This window comes from Nicotiana tomentosiformis, chromosome 5 (genome assembly GCF_000390325.3).
Source record: "Nicotiana tomentosiformis chromosome 5, ASM39032v3, whole genome shotgun sequence".
Taxonomy (NCBI): Eukaryota; Viridiplantae; Streptophyta; class Magnoliopsida; order Solanales; family Solanaceae; genus Nicotiana; species Nicotiana tomentosiformis.
Genome location: NC_090816.1, coordinates 4,280,251 through 4,297,892, shown reverse-complemented (window position 1 = coordinate 4,297,892; position 17,642 = coordinate 4,280,251). Strand labels below are relative to the sequence as shown.

The 17,642-nt window shown below is 40.3% G+C and overlaps 1 protein-coding gene across 1 annotated transcript in view; it reads left to right on the top strand.

Moving 5' to 3' along the window:
• Positions 1 to 17,642, top strand: part of LOC138891855 (uncharacterized) — an 80,280-nt gene that overhangs the window by 33,218 nt on the left and 29,420 nt on the right. Inside the window, exon 9 of the mRNA XM_070175538.1 lies at positions 86 to 689. Coding sequence (XP_070031639.1) covers positions 86 to 689 — 604 coding nt within the window. The remainder of the gene's footprint in view (positions 1 to 85; positions 690 to 17,642) is intronic.

Below are 17,642 nucleotides of genomic sequence, written 5' to 3'. Positions count from 1 at the left end.
GTACTTGGCTTCTTTGTTCTTTTTCATACTTGGCGGTTCCGATATCGGTGAGCTTTCGAGTTGATGACAGTTTCTAACCATGCAGGCCATCGGTAGGTTTCGAGTTGATTTTAGCCAGTGTGAGGCCGAACTCCGGAAGGTCCTAGGTGAAAGAGATGACCTTCAGCTTCTTTGTCTCAAGAAGGAGGAGGCTATAAAGGATCTTCAAGCAGATTTGGCTAAGGTTCGTGAAGAAAGGGTCGAGCTCGATCAACAGGTGAGCCTTGTTCTATTAAAGTATGGATTCGACTCGACTGTGGAAGTTAACCATCCGTTGTCTCAGTTGCAGCAAATGATCGAGAGGATCAGGCTACTTCGAGAGGAGGTCGATCAAATCCGGGCCGAATGCAACCAGTGGAAGGAGACTATTGACCGCCTGGCAGTGGAGAAAGAAACTATCTTAACAAAGTTATTATCAGCCGACGTTCAGCTTCGAAACGTCAAGCAAAAGGTGTCGGTTCAGACTAAGAAAATCGATGAACTTGAGATACGACTTGCTGAGGCTAAGGCAGAGGCCGAGTCGTCGAAAGTTTTGGCGGATAAGTCTATTGCTGTATATCGAGCTGATGCTGAGGCCGCTCAGGTGGAGGCCCGGGAAGCGGTGAAGATTGCCGATGCTCGAGCTCATTGGGTTGCCGAACTTGTTAAGTGTAGATCTCGGAGGGAGACCCTCAAGGAGATTCATGCTCGAGGTTTCGATCTTACCGAAGAGGTAAAAAAGGCAAAAGAGCTTGAAGCAGAAGCTGAAGCCTTGGCTTCTGATGATGATGACGATGATAACGATGATGGTAGCAAAAGCGGGTCCGAGGGTGAGGAAGACCCCAGCCCAGAAGCTTAGAGTCTAATTCTCATTACCTGTAAATTAATTACGTAGGCAATTTTGTATATATATATATATATATATATATATATATATATATAACAAGGTTGATTTTTCTTGTTGAGTCGATGATTTAACGTAAACTCTGAGTAAACGTAGCTTTTTTAATGTTTCAAATTCGATTGGGTCCTTGTTTGAACTTGGCAGCCCGTAGGCTCGATGGTCGACTGAGTATTTCGAACTTGATATAGGAGTAGCCCGTAGGCTTAATATTCGAGTAATTATTTTGAACTCGAGATAATGTGGTAGCCCGTAGGCTTAATATTCGAATGATTATTTCAAACTTGAGATAATGTGGAAGCCCGTAGGTTTAATATTCGAGTGATTATTTCGAACTCGATGTTAAAGTAACCCCTAGGCTCGACGGTCGACTGAGTATTTCGAACTTGATATAGGAGTAGCCCGTAGGCTTAATATTCGAGTGATTATTTTGAACTCGAGATAATGTGGTCGCCCGTAGGCTTAATATTCGAATGATTATTTCAAACTCGAGATAATGTGGAAGCCCGTAGGCTTAATATTCGAGTGATTGTTAATTCTGGTTGCATAATAAATCTCAAGGTGCAATCTAATATGAGCATGGTTTATTTTGACCATTTTGGCTCTAACAATTTTTCCTCTATTGTTGTGAGAAGTCTTTGTTGCGTCTAAACTCAATGTATTTGAGGCCCTGGTGCCCCCCCTCCCCCCGGTATTCGAGGCCGTTCGGGCTAAGGGTCGAAAAGCCTCGGATACTATTTTGAAAGCGCAGCACGATCGATGGTTGCCTCATTAAAAACCTTGCCGCAAATAACCCATTTGGAAAAAAGCCGGTCTAAGGAAAAAAGAGTGCAACTCGTGCTCTTGAGTAAAAGAATACTTCTGTTCTTTGTTCGAACTTCTGTACGGGACAGTTGAATAAGGTCCGACCTTAGCAGTAGTACCGTTTTAGATGTGATACATTCCAACTGCTTGATAGCTGTTTGCCGTTTATGATGCCGAGCCTGTACGATCCTTTCCCAAAGTGCTCGAGCACCTGATACGGTCCTTCCCAATTTGGTCCTAGTTTTCCTTCGTTTGGATTTCGAGTATTGATGGTGACTTTCCTTAACACCAAGTCCCCTGGCTTGAAGTGGCAAAGTTTAGTTCTTCGATTGTAATACCTTTCGATTCGTTGCTTTTGTGCGGCCAACCGGATGAGGGCAGCTTCTCGTCCTTCGTCCGATAATTCAAGGCTAGTGTTCATAGCCTCGTTATTCGATTCTTCCGTCATGAATCGAAATCTGGGACTAGGCTCTCCGACTTCGACTGGTATCAATGCTTCAGAGCCATATACTAAGGAGAATGGGGTCGCCCATGTACTAGATTTCGATGTTGTTCGGTATGCCCAAAGGATTTCGGGCAGGATTTCTCTCCATTTTCCCTTAGCGTCGTTCAATCTTTTTTTCAGATTTTGAAGAATAGTTTTGTTTGTTGATTCGGCTTGTCCGTTTCTACTAGGGTGGTATGGGGTTGCTAGTATCCTTCTTATTTTGTGGTCTTCGAAGAATTTTGTGATTTTGCTGCCAATGAATTGCTTCCTATTATCACATAATATTTCGGATGGTATCCCGAATCGGCATATGATATGATCCTACAAAAAGTCGATAACCTATTTTTCTCTTACTTTCTCGAACGCCTGCGCTTCAACCCATTTAGAAAAATAGTCAGTCACAAACAAAATAAATCTGGCTTTACCTGGGGTTGATGGTAGGGGGCCGATGATGTCCATTCCCCATTTCATGAATGGCCATGGCGATAGGACCGAGTGAAGTTGTTCTCCGGGCTGATGGATCATTGGAGTAAACCTTTGACATTTATAGCATTTACGAACAAATTCTTTTGCGTCTTTGCCCATATCGATCCAATAATACCCTGCTCTGATCACTTTTCGAACTAACATGTCAGCACCGGAGTGATTGCCGCAAGTGCCCTCGTGTACTTCCCGGAGGATGTAATTGGTATCTCCCGGACCTATGCATACCGCCATCGGTCCATCGAATGTTCTTCGATATAACGTTCCGTCCGCAGCCAAAGTGAATCGAGCAGCTTTGGTTCTAAGGGTCCTGGACTCTTTGTGGTCTGAAGGGAGCTTTCCGTCTTTTAAGTATTCAATATAGTTGTTTCTCCAATCCCAGGTTAAGCTAGTAGAATTTATTTCGGCGTGCCCTTCTTCGATTACAGATCTTGAAAGTTGAACGACAGTTTCCGAGTTCAAATCATTCACCTCGACCGATGATCCCAAATTAGCAAGCGCAATCGGCCTCGTTATTCTGTTCTCGTGGAACATGTCGTAGACTCCATTGTTTGAAATGGTTCAAATTGACAAGTAGTTTGTCCAAATACCTTTGCATTCTGCCTTCTCGGACTTCGAAGGTTTTGTTTACTTGACTCACCACTAGCAAAGAGTCGCAATTGGCCTCAACGACCTCCGCTCCCAGATTTCTAGCTAGCTCGAGACCTGCAATTATGGCTTCATACTCGGCCTCGTTGTTAGTTAACCTGATAGTTTTAATAGCTTGCCTAATAATGTTACCCCCGGGACATTTTAAAACTATGCCTAGCCCGGATCCCTTTACGTTCGAAGCTCCGTCCGTAAAGAGGATCCATGCCCTCGTTGATAAATTTGATTTTAACAGTAGTTCTTTTCGACTGCGGGTACGAGGGTCGGCATGAAATTGGCCATGAAGTCTGCTAAAATTTGAGACTTGATGGCTGTTCGTGGTCGATATTCGATATCGTACCCGCTGAGTTCGATGGCCCATTTGGCCAATCGGCCCGATAGTTCAGGCCTATGCAAAATATTACGAAGTGGGCAGGTGGTTAATACGCATATGGGGTGGCATTGGAAGTACGGTCGTAATTTCCTAGAGGCGCTAACCAGCGCAAGCGCCAATTTTTCCAAGTGCGGGTATCTAGTTTCCGCTTCCCCCAAGGTCCGACTTACATAGTAAATAGGAAATTGCGTACCTTCCTCTTCTCGAACCAGGACACTGCTTATGGCGACTTCTGATACTGCCAAGTACAGGTAAAGTTTTTCGTCAGTTTTTGGAGTATGCAGCAGTGGTGGGTTCGATAGATATCGTTTCAGTTCTTGTAACGCTAGTTGGCATTCCGGTGTCCAAGCGAAGTCGTTCTTCTTTTTGAGTAGAGAGAAAAATTTGTGGCTTCGATCTGATGATCTCGAAATGAATCGGCCTAAGGCTGCTATTCTTTTTGTTAACCTTTGGACAGCTTTCACGCTGTTCATGATGGTAATGTCTTCGATGGCCTTGATTTTGTCTGGGTTAATCTCGATTCCCTGATTTGACACCATGAAGCCGAGGAACTTACCCGAGCCGACTCCGAAAGCACATTTTTCGGGGTTGAGCCTCATGTTGTATTTCCTCAGAATATCGAACGTTTCCTGCAAATGGGTCAAATGGTCCTCTGCGCGCAGGGACTTGACTAACATGTCATCAATATAGACTTCCATTGATTTACCTATTTGTTCTTCGAACATTCTATTTACTAGGCGTTGATAAGTAGCTCCTGCATTTTTTAGCCCGAAGAGCATTACGTTATAACAATATGTTCCGTATCTGGTCACAAACGAAGTCTTTTCCTGGTCTTACGGGTTCATCTGGATTTGATTATACCCGGAATAGGCATCGAGAAAAGTAAGGATCTCGTGGCCGGCCGTGGCATCGATCAAGTGATCGATGTTGGGCAGTGGATAAGAATCCTTTGGGCATGCTTTGTTCAAGTCCTTGTAATCTATACACATTCTAAGTTTGTTTCCCTTTTTAGGCACTACGACCACATTGGACAACCATTCGGGGTATTTTACCTCTCTAATGGATCCTATTTTGAGCAGTTTAGTTACCTCATATTTTATGAATGCGTGCTTCACCTCTGATTGGGGTCTTCTTTTTTGCTTCACCGGTCTGAATCTAGGGGACACACTTAGTCGATGTGTCGTTATGTCCGGTGGGATTCCTGTTATATCTAAATGGGACCAAGCAAAGCAATCGATGTTATCGATAAGAAATTGAATGATTTTCTTCCTGAGTTCGGGTCTTAAACCCCTTCCCAGGTATACCTTTCGTTCGGGCCAGTGATCGATCAAAATGATTTGCTCCAATTCCTCAATAGTTGATTCGGTGGCATCGGAGTCATCGGGGGTCACGAAGGATCGAGGGATCCACTGATCACTATCTTCTTCGATGCTATGTTTATCTTGCTGGGTCAGGGCCGATGTCTTTGGTTTCTATTTGGCGTTCCGGTCTTCGACTGTGCCTCCTTTTGAACCCGATCCATTCACTGGCATTTCCTTTATTGGTTTTGCTTCCTCGATGGAGAACATTTCCTTTGCGGCTAGTTGTTCTCCGTACACTATTTTGACACCTGTCAGTGTTGGGAATTTGAGGACCTGGTGTAGGGTCGAAGGTACAGCTCTCATGTTGTGGATCCACGGCCTTCCGAAAAGGGCGTTATATCTCATATCGCCTTCGATCACGTGAAAATTTGTTTCCTGAATTGTTTCGGCGATGTTTATTGGTAGGGTTATCTCGCCTTTGGTGGTTTCGCATGCCATATTGAATCCGTTTAAAACCAAAGTTGCGGATACGACCCGATTTTGTAGGCCGAGCTATTTTACGACCTTCGATCTGATGATATTGGCCGAGCTACCTGGATCAATTAACACACGCTTAATTTTAATTTTATTCATGAGTACGGATATTACCAGTGCATCGTTATGGGGTTGGATGATTCCCTCTGCATCTTCATCATTGAACGATAAAGTCCCTGAGGGAGTGTAATCTTGAATTCGAGATCGCTTTTCCCTCACAATCGACGTTTTAGCGTGTTTGAGCATAGGTCCCTGAGGGGTATCGACACCGCCGATGATAATGTGAATGATGTGTTGTGGCTCTTCTTCTTCGTTTTGCTTGCTGAAGTCCTTGTTTTTAAAATGGTTCTTTGCCCTATCACTCAAAAATTCCCTGAGGTGCCCTTTGTTAAACAAGCGGGCTACTTCCTCTCTTAATTGTCTGCATTCTTCCGTTTTGTGACCATGGGTGCCATGATACTCGCATATTTGATTGGGATTCCTTTGGGTCGGATCGGTCTGCATGGGTCGAGGCCATCGGGTATCTTTGATGCGTCCGATGGCCGATACGATGGCGGATGTATTGATGTTGAAGTTATATTCCGATAATCGAGGAACTTCTATAGGATCGGCCTATTTATCAAAACCTCTCTTGCTCATAAGTCCCCGAGAATTTTGCCCCCAATCATATCTGTGGTTATTCCTAACTGTCTCATGCGCCGAACCGTGGTTCACCCGATCTATGACGTACGGTTGATATCGGTCTCTGTTTGACCTTTGTTCTCTGTTGGTTTCTTTCAGAATTTTAGTGGTTGCACGGTTCTGACGTGTGGGTTCATACGGGAATCCCAATTGATCATCTTCGACCCTGATTTTCGACTGATACAGATTGTGTATATCCGCCCAAGTTATTGTAGGGTATTCGATCAAGCTTTGTTTCAACCGTCGTGATGTTGTCGAACTCAGTCCGTTCAACTCTTGGGTGAAAGCTTGTACGGCCCAGTCATCTATGACTGGTGGCAAATCCATGCGTTCCATTTGAAACCGGGATACGAATTCCCTCAGTATTTCGTCACCCTTTTGTTTTACTTTGAATAGATCCGATTTCCTCGGTGCGACCTTTACGGCACCAGCATGTGCTTTTACGAACGAATCTGTTAACATGGCAAAAGAATCGATAGAATCCGGTGGCAAGTTGTGATACCAGATCATTGCTCCTTTTGTGAGGGTCTCTCCGAACCTTTTCAATAATACGGACTCGATCTCATCGTCTTCCAAATCGTTGCCTTTGATGGCACATGTATAGGAGGTGAGATGTTCGTTAGGATCGGTCGTACCGTTATATTTGGGAATTACGGGCATACAGAACTTTTTTGGGATCGGTTTCGGGGCTGCGCTCGATGGAAAAGGCTTTTGTATGAATTTCTTCGAATCCAGCCCTTTCATCATGGGCGGAGCCCCCGGGATCTGATCGATCCTAGCATCATATGTTTTGAATTTTTTGTCGTTGGCTTCGACTCGCTTTGTGAGTTCCTCGAGCAGTTTAGCAATTTCAGGAGCGGTTCCTGATTTTCGCTCGTTCGGTTTCACTGTGTCGGGCTCCGTTCTGGGGGTTACTTCTCGAAGAAGTGGATTGGAGTTTGGATTACTTCGCATATGAGTTTGGCTCTGCAACTGAGCTATCGCTACTTGTTGGGCTTGTAGCATTTTGAAAATCATACGCAAACTGACCCCGATTTCCCCCGTGCTGTGGGTGTCTCGGGCTATGGGTCGAGCGCCACCCTGAACGCTTCTTTCCTGCTCGGAACGTTGATTCACTTCTAGAGCTATTCGTGAATTGATATCTACTGGCACTTCGGCTCGAATTTCGGGTTCCTCTATTCGAGCCTCGTTGATGTTGTTGGGTAGCCTTTCGGCCACGGGCACCAAGTTGTTGGTTTCATCCTGAAGGCCGGCTTCGAGGTCGATTGGCAGAGCCATTGCCGACATGAAGCTGTAAGCTGGAGTGTGCTGTATATTTGTATCAAATAATCACTTGTTATCCTTAGCCCCACGGTGGGCGCCAAACTATTTACCCGAAAAATCGAATAACGTTAAATTTATGTATGGTTCTAAGGGCAAGTAGATTCCTTTGATCTGAAAATAACAATACACGTATTTATGGTGCAAAAATAGAAGATGATGAACAAAGATATTTGGCGAGCTTTAGAAAGATAAACACAATGAAATTCTTAATAATAGCCAAAGAGATCCCTTCTATTACAAACTCTCCTGCCTTTTATAGCCAAGGATCAATACTTTATCTATAGCAACATGATGGAATAAATATTACTAGTGGAGGACCCATGATGGTGTGTCTCCTCCTTAATTTCCGCAGAGATTCTCTCTCTTGGTGCGGTTGTAACAGCTTTTTGTCTGTGAACTCGATACCGACTCGAGCTCGGTATCGGATCGGAACCCCGGCCTTGGTTTCGAGCTAGGCGATCACTTTTGGGCATCGATGTTCGGGACCTGTATCGGTCGATGTTACCTCGGTCGATTCGAACGCCCGAGCTCGATGCCCCCATCTCGGAATTCGTTCGGGTCTCTATGAAGATACCCCTCGATTGAAATGCCATCCTCGATCGATCTTCATAATCGAGGATCGGTTTTAACCGTATACACTATTCTTAAATTAGACTGTCATAATCCAGATTAGTCAGGTCACATGAGAGGCACGTGCGTAGAATTAGGCCAATCAAAATCTTATAAACATAAAAGAAACTTGTGAGAAGTGTTGAACTTTAGCCAAATATGTCTAAGAGATAGGAAATAGTGTTTAGCTGAAATTCTATGCCCCTCACAAAAGTTTCTTTTGTGTTTATAAGAAAGTGATTGCTTAACTCCATGGATATTTGAACCCAATTAATCCGATTCATGACATTGACCACTAATACACTAGGTTAACTTAGTATATAAAAAGGGAAAAAGGCAAAAAATTTAAAATTGAAATTTTACCTATGAATCATATAGTCAAATACTATAAGGAATACAGCCTGAAAAAAACAATACTTAACCCATACTACGTCAAGATTTCTATTTTTCTTATAAAATATAAATCACGTACTTATTTATGAGTTTTACTAATCTATTAATATATGATTGTATAGGCTAACTTGTATATTTTTTTTTTTTTTATAATGTCCTAAAGTGTCATAAATAGAATCTCAATTACAGGACCAACCATGAAATCGCGGTTCCTAAAACAAGTACGGGAAGTAAGGGAGAGATGGGTCTAGTTTGGTGATGCTTCGTAGTTGGGCTTGGCCAAAAAACAGTAATGTTTGACTCTCTTTGCGTGTCAAAGGAAAGAACGGTAAAAATATGGCTAGTCAGTTTTCGGACCGGTAATTGAAAAATAGTCAGCGTTTATAAAGTCATTAAAAAATAGCCACTATTTTGCTGCAACACGAAAAGTTCCAGCATAATATACTAGAGATTGGTGCACCTGTGTATGAACTTCCAGCATATTATGCTGCAACTCCAGCACACAGAAAGTTCCAGCATAATATACTGAAGATTGGAGCACATGTGTATGAACGTCCAACATATTATGCTTGACCAGTATATTATGCTGGAAGTTGGCATGTAAAAAATTCGAACTCAAGTATATTATGCTGGAATAATTTTTTAATTTTGAACAATATTTTCGTTCAGATTTATCTTTACATGAAAAATGGCTAAATTTCGATTACTTTTGAAATTATGGCTATTTTCAATTACCACTTGTAAATCTGACTATTTTTGAAATTCACCCGAAAGAACGAGAAAATATATAAGTTTTATTTTTTATTTTGATTGAAGTTCAGTTAATTGTCAATTAAAGCACTTATTTTGCATGATCTCTTTACCAGTTTTTTAAAATTGAAAGTATATATCTTTCTTTTTCATAAATATGTCAAAATGCAGTATATAAACTAGCTAGTATTTGGATATTTGGAGAGCCAAACTGGGTTATATACTATTATCAATATATAGGGATGGAGGGCATTTTAGCTATTTCATGTGTGAAGTTGTGAAAAATATTACTCCGTCCATTTCCAAAAGATTGTCCTAGCTTGACTGCCATAAACTTTAGTAAAAAGGGGAAGACTTTCGAGATATATGATTTTAAATAAGCCATAAGCTATAAAATTTTTGAAACTTGTGGTCTTAAATCTGTCATAGCATTTGTGTGGCTGTAAATGCTTGCTATTTAGCAAATATTGAAATGTGTCAATTTTTTTAAAACAGACTAATAAAGAAATAGTGACAATCTTTTTAAAACATAGGGAGTAAGAAATTTATGAGATTCTGAATATATTATTCTTTATTACTTTAGATCCTTTCAAATTGGTGTCAGAGCGAAATTTCTCAAATATATTAAGCAACTTATTAACCCTTGCCTTTCTTGATTCGCCTTCACCTGTACGGACTATATCAAATACAAAGGCTAAATCTTTCCGACTATCTTTACCACTGTCTGGTCCAAACATAGGATGAGGGCAAAGTATATCAAAATGAGTGGGTAAAACTCGAAGAAAATCACTCTTTGGGTATTCTTTGACGGACAAAACATCAACGAATAATGTGTTCATCTTAAGACTTTGGATTGGAAGTGATCTTAAGACATGCTCAGTGGAAATAACTGAAGTACATAGAAAATAATTGACTCCCTTATTTCTAGGGGACACACTTAGTCGATGTGTCGTTATGTCCGGTGGGATTTCTGTTATATCTAAATGGGACCAAACAAAGCAATCGATGTTATCGATAAGAAATTGAATGATTTTCTTCCTGAGTTCGGGTCTTAAACCCCTTCCCAGGTATACCTTTCGTTCGGGCCAGTGATCGATCAAAATGATTTGCTCCAATTCCTCAATAGTTGATTCGGTGGCATCAGAGTCATCGGGGGTCACGAAGGATCGAGGGATCCACTGATCACTATCTTCTTCGATGCTGTGTTTATCTTGCTGGGTCAGGGCCGATGTCTTTGGTTTCTATTTGGCGTTCCGGTCTTCGACTGTGCCTCCTTTTGAACCCGATCCATTCACTGGCATTTCCTTTATTGGTTTTGCTTCCTCGATGGAGAACATTTCCTTTGCGGCTAGTTGTTCTCCGTACACTATTTTGACACCTGTCAGTGTTGGAAATTTGAGGACCTGGTGTAGGGTCGAAGGTACAGCTCTCATGTTGTGGATCCACGGCCTTCCGAAAAGGGCGTTATATCTCATATCGCCTTCGATCACGTGAAAATTTATTTCCTGAATTGTTCCGGCGACGTTTATTGGTAGGGTTATCTCGCCTTTGGTGGTTTCGCATGCCATATTGAATCCGTTTAAAACCAAAGTTGCGGATACGACCCGATTTTGTAGGCCGAGCTATTTTACGACCTTCGATCTGATGATATTGGCCGAGCTACCTGGATCAATTAACACACGCTTAATTTTAATTTTATTCATGAGTACGGATATTACCAGTGCATCGTTATGGGGTTGGATGATTCCCTCTGCATCTTCATCATTGAACGATAAAGTCCCTGAGGGAGTGTAATCTTGAATTCGAGATTACTTTTCCCTCACAATCGACGTTTTAGCGCGTTTGAGCATAGGTCCCTGAGGGGTATCGACGCCGCCGATGATCATGTGAATGATGTGTTGTGGCTCTTCTTCTTCGTTTTGCTTGCTGAAGTCCTTGTTTTTAAAATGGTTCTTTGCCCTATCACTCAAAAATTCCCTGAGGTGCCCTTTGTTAAACAAGCGGGCTACTTCCTCTCTTAATTGTCTGCATTCTTCCGTTTTGTGACCATGGGTGCCATGATACTCGCATATTTGATTGGGATTCCTTTGGGTCGGATCGGTCTGCATGGGTCGAGGCCATCGGGTATCTTTGATGCGTCCGATGGCCGATACGATGGCGGATGTATCGATGTTGAAGTTATATTCCGATAATCGAGGAACTTCTATAGGATCGGCCTATTTATCAAAACCTCTCTTGCTCATAAGTCCCCGAGAATTTTGCCCCCGATCATATCTGTGGTTATTCCTAACTGTCTCATGCGCCGAACCGTGGTTCACCCGATCTGTGACGTACGGTTGATATCGGTCTCTGTTTGACCTTTGTTCTCTGTTGGTTTCTTTCAGAATTTTAGTGGTTGCGCGGTTCTGACGTGTGGGTTCATACGGGAATCCCAATTGATCATCTTCGACCCTGATTTTCGACTGATACAGATTGTGTATATCCGCCCAAGTTATTGCAGGGTATTCGATCAAGCTTTGTTTCAACCGTCGTGATGCTGTCGAACTCAGTCCGTTCAACTCTTGGGTGAAAGCTTGTACGGCCCAGTCATCTGTGACTGGTGGCAAATCTATGCGTTCCATTTGAAACCGGGATACGAATTCCCTCAGTATTTCGTCACCCCTTTGTTTTACTTTGAATAGATCCGATTTCCTCGGTGCGAGCTTTACGGCACCAGCATGTGCTTTTACGAATGAATCTGTTAACATGGCAAAAGAATCGATAGAATCCGGTGGCAAGTTGTGATACCAGATCATTGCTCCTTTTGCGAGGGTCTCTCCGAACTTTTTCAATAATACGGACTCGATCTCATCGTCTTCCAAATCGTTGCCTATGATGGCACATGTATAGGAGGTGAGATGTTCGTTAGGATCGGTCGTACCGTTATATTTGGGAATTACGGGCATACAGAACTTTTTTGGGATCGGTTTCGGGGCTGCGCTCGATGGAAAAGGCTTTTGTATGAATTTCTTCGAATCCAGCCCTTTCATCATGGGCGGAGCCCCCGGGATCTGATCGATCCTAGCATCATATGTTTTGAATTTTTTGTCGTTGGCTTCGACTCGCTTTGTGAGTTCCTCGAGCAGTTTAGCAATTTCAGGAGCGGTTCCTGATTTTCGCTCGTTCGGTTTCACTGTGTCGGGCTCCGTTCTGGGGGTTACTTCTCGAAGAAGTGGATTGGAGTTTGATTACTTCGCATATGAGTTTGGCTCTGCAACTGAGCTATCGCTACTTGTTGGGCTTGTAGCATTTTGAAAATCATGCGCAAACTGACCCCGATTTCCCCCGTGCTGTGGGTGTCTCGGGCTATGGGTCGAGCGCCACCCTGAACGCTTCTTTCCTGCTCGGAACGTTGATTCACTTCTAGAGCTATTCGTGAATTGATATCTACTGGCACTTCGGCTCGAATTTCGGGTTCCTCTATTCGAGCCTCATTGATGTTGTTGGGTAGCCTTTCGGCCACGGGCACCAAGTTGTTGGTTTCATCCTGAAGGCCGGCTTTGAGGTCGATTGGCAGAGCCATTGCCGACATGAAGCTGTAAGCTGGAGTGTGCTGTATATTTGTATCAAATAATCACTTGTTATCCTTAGCCCCATGGTGGGCGCCAAACTATTTACCCGAAAAATCGAATAACATTAAATTTATGTATGGTTCTAAGGGCAAGTAGATTCCTTTGATCTGAAAATAACAATACACGTATTTATGGTGCAAAAATAGAAGATGATGAACAAAGATATTTGGCGAGCTTTAGAAAGATAAACACAATGAAATTCTTAATAATAGCCAAAGAGATCCCTTCTATTACAAACTCTCCTGCCTTTTATAGCCAAGGATCACTACTTTATCTATAGCAACATGATGGAATAAATATTACTAGTGGAGGACCCATGATGGTGTGTCTCCTCCTTAATTCCAGCAGAGATTCTCTCCCTTGGTGCGGTTGTAACAGCTTTTTATCTGTGAACTCGATACCGACTCGAGCTCGGTATCGGATCGGAACCCCGGCCTTGGTTTCGAGCTAGGCGATCACTTTTGGGCATCGATGTTCGGGACCTGTATCGGTCGATGTTACCTCGGTCGATTCGAACGCCCGAGCTCGATGCCCCCATCTCGGAATTCGTTCGGGTCTCTATGAAGATACCCCTCGATTGAAATGCCATCCTCGATCGATCTTCATGATCGAGGATCGGTTTTAACCGTATACACTATTCTTAAATTAGACTGTCATAATCCAGATTAGTCAGGTCACATGAGAGGCACGTGCGTAGAATTAGGCCAATCAATTTCTTATAAACATAAAAGAAACTTGTGAGAAGTGTTGAACTTTAGCCAAATATGTCTAAGAGATAGGAAATAGTGTTTAGCTAAAATTCTATGCCCATCACAAAAGTTTCTTTTGTGTTTATAAGAAAGTGATTGCTTAACTCCATGGATATTTGAACCCAATTAATCCGATTCATGACATTGACCACTAATACACTAGGTTAACTTAGTATATAAAAAGGGAAAAAGGCAAAAAATTTAAAATTGAAATTTTACCTATGAATCATATAGTCAAATACTATAGGGAATACAGCCTGAAAAAAACAATACTTAACCCATACTACGTCAAGATTTCTATTTTTCTTATAAAATATAAATCACGTACTTATTTATGAGTTTTACTAATCTATTAATATATGATTGTATAGGCTAACTTGTATTTTTTTTTTTTTTATAATGTCCTAAAGTGTCATAAATAGAATCTCAATTACAGGACCAACCATGAAATCGCGGTTCCTAAAACAAGTACGGGAAGTAAGGGAGAGATGGGTCTAGTTTGGTGATGCTTCGTAGTTGGGCTTGGCCAAAAAACAGTAATGTTTGACTCTCTTTGCGTGTCAAAGGAAAGAACGGTAAAAATATGGCTAGTCAGTTTTCGGACCGGTAATTGAAAAATAGTCAGCGTTTATAAAGTTATTAAAAAATAGCCACTATTTTGCTGCAACACGAAAAGTTCCAGCATAATATACTAGAGATTGGTGCACCTGTGTATGAACTTCCAGCATATTATGCTGCAACTCCAGCACACAGAAAGTTCCAGCATAATATACTGAAGATTGGAGCACATGTGTATGAACGTCCAACATATTATGCTTGACCAGTATATTATGCTGGAAGTTGGCATGTAAAAAATTCGAACTCAAGTATATTATGCTGGAATAATTTTTTAATTTTGAACAATATTTTCGTTCAGATTTATCTTTACATGAAAAATGGCTAAATTTCGATTACTTTTGAAATTATGGCTATTTTCAATTACCACTTGTAAATCTGACTATTTTTGAAATTCACCCGAAAGAACGAGAAAATATATAAGTTTTATTTTTTATTTTGATTGAAGTTCAGTTAATTGTCAATTAAAGCACTTATTTTGCATGATCTCTTTACCAGTTTTTTAAAATTGAAAGTATATATCTTTCTTTTTCATAAATATGTCAAAATGCAGTATATAAACTAGCTAGTATTTGGATATTTGGAGAGTCAAACTGGGTTATATACTATTATAAATATATAGGGATGGAGGGCATTTTAGCTATTTCATGTGTGAAGTTGTGAAAAATATTACTCCGTCCATTTCCAAAAGATTGTTCTAGCTTGACTGCCATAAACTTTAGTAAAAAGGGGAAGACTTTCGAGATATATGATTTTAAATAAGCCATAAGCTATAAAATTTTTGAAACTTGTGGTCTTAAATCTGTCATAGCATTTGTGTGGCTGTAAATGCTTGCTATTTAGCAAATATTGAAATGTGTCAATTTTTTTAAAACAGACTAATAAAGAAATAGTGACAATCTTTTTAAAACATAGGGAGTAAGAAATTTATGAGATTCTGAATATATTATTCTTTATTACTTTAGATCCTTTCAAATTGGTGTCAGAGCGAAATTTTTCATTTTTTTTACTTCTCTCTGAATCGTTGTCATTGATTCACAAGTACATTAAGGACAAAATTTGATCTTATAAGTAACTTTCAATATCCCCATCTAGAAATATTAGTTTGAAGATTGCAATATACACGATACTAATCAATCCAATAATCAAGCATGCTTGTCTTACCAATTGCAACAATCATTTAAGATATATTTTCTTTTCACAAGAGTGCACCTATAAGCTGCTTCACCAGAATCGTTTTGATCATCAACATAGTTATTATTGTAGTAGCCCTTTTATTTTTCGAATATGTTATTATATTTTTAGGTTTATTTACGGGTATTAGAGTTTCTATTTTGTTTCTATGCCTCTACTACCTCAAGATCAATAAGCCTTCGTCAAAGACTTTTGGGATAGAACTGTTATTTATTAGGGTGACTTTAGTTTGGGGTCCTATCATGCTCAGCACATGCCATTGGTACCAACCAACCTACACCCTTATTTCTCAAATATATTAAGCAACTTATTAACCCTTGCCTTTCTTGATTCGCCTTCACCTGTACGGACTATATCAAATACAAAGGCTAAATCTTTCCGACTATCTTTACCACTGTCTGGTCCAAACATAGGATGAGGGCAAAGTATATCAAAATGAGTGGGTAAAACTCGAAGAAAATCACTCTTTGGGTATTCTTTGACGGACAAAACATCAACGAATAATGTGTTCATCTTAAGACTTTGGATTGGAAGTGATCTTAAGACATGCTCAGTGGAAATAACTGAAGTACATAGAAAATAATTGACTCCCTTATTTCTATATAGACCCCTCAACACATAGTATAAGTTAAATTCTATAGTCATTGAATTAGTATAAACATTGATTTTAAGTTAGTTTTATCCCTACATTACGGTGAAACCGATCACAAATGACTTGATAATACAAACACTTTACAAAACCTCAGGAAGAAACAATTGACTACACTTTAAGTTTGTTATGATTTGAAATGCCGGAACTCTATTCCTTCTACTTTTTAGTATTGCTCATGTTATAACAAATATATGTGATTTTTATAAAATAGTTATTTATTTATTGACATGGGATGCACGAGTGACGCACAAGATGCACGTGCGGCGCATACAGACGCTTAATTTATTAAATTTACTTAAGACCTCTTATTAAGGTTTGACTCTAAGCCACCAGTTTTGTTGAACCGCTCTTGTCTCAATACACATAAAGATAATTTATTCGGCTTTAATTTAATAGCTTTCCCCAATCCCCTTTTCTTTTTATTTTCAACATGTTCTACTTTTGTGCTTTTTACTAAGCATCATCGCTTATGGATCAATGACAACAATGGGGTAATTGATGCACGATTAAAATTTAATGTTGAAGTAATCCTAGATCTCCTCACCGAAAAAGTGAATTCGATGATTGTAATATACACGACACTAATTAGTCCAATAACCAATTACACTCTTATTATCGCACTAATCGCAACGACAACTGAAGATACAATTCCTTGCTGCAAGACTCAAACTATGAGCTACTTCGTCAGAATTATTTTGATCATTAGCACAGTTATTATTGCATTAGTCGTTCCCTTTTTCGAATATATTATGACATTTATAGGCGCATTTACGAGCATTTGTCTGTTTATGTTGTTCCCATGCGTCTACTACCTCAAGATCAGGAAGCCCTACTCCAGAAGTTTTGGGATATAATTTATGTTTACTGGGGTGATTTTAGTTTTGGGTTATTCTGTTGCCATATATGGCACTTAAGTTTCATTGAAAAACATATAGGTCATATCTATCAAAAATAAAGTATGATTCATGCTGTGTACTTCAAATAAATTAGGTCCTGCTGTGGTCTGGGCTCCTTTCACATGTAATCGTCATGTTACCGCTAAAAATATTCAATTTTGACTCCTAAACAATAACTTTTGGCAGCTACTCCATCTAAAACTTTTAATTAAATCATTTTTGTGTATACAAACCACATTGTCATTTTTAAGGGTGTGCATAATTTGGTATATACCTAATTATTGAACCAACACTAAAAAATTTAGTATTTGTTATGGTATTTGATTTATGTTTCTTAAAAATATTTGGTATTCGCAAGTTCAATAGTTACAGTTCTTAGTTTAGGTGTCAAATGAAGAAATTGGGCAAGCTTAAGGTGCAACACATGTATTCAATCGAAAAACAATAGTGAATACCAATTCCATACCAAAATACATACAACTTACAATTTATATATATATTTATATTATATCATATGTTGTTCGTGATTTTCATTCCTGTGAAGTAGTCCTTGAATCTTCGCTCTTCAGTCCAATAGTCCAATAGTAGGCTCTATTTATGCACCTTTTCAAATATATATA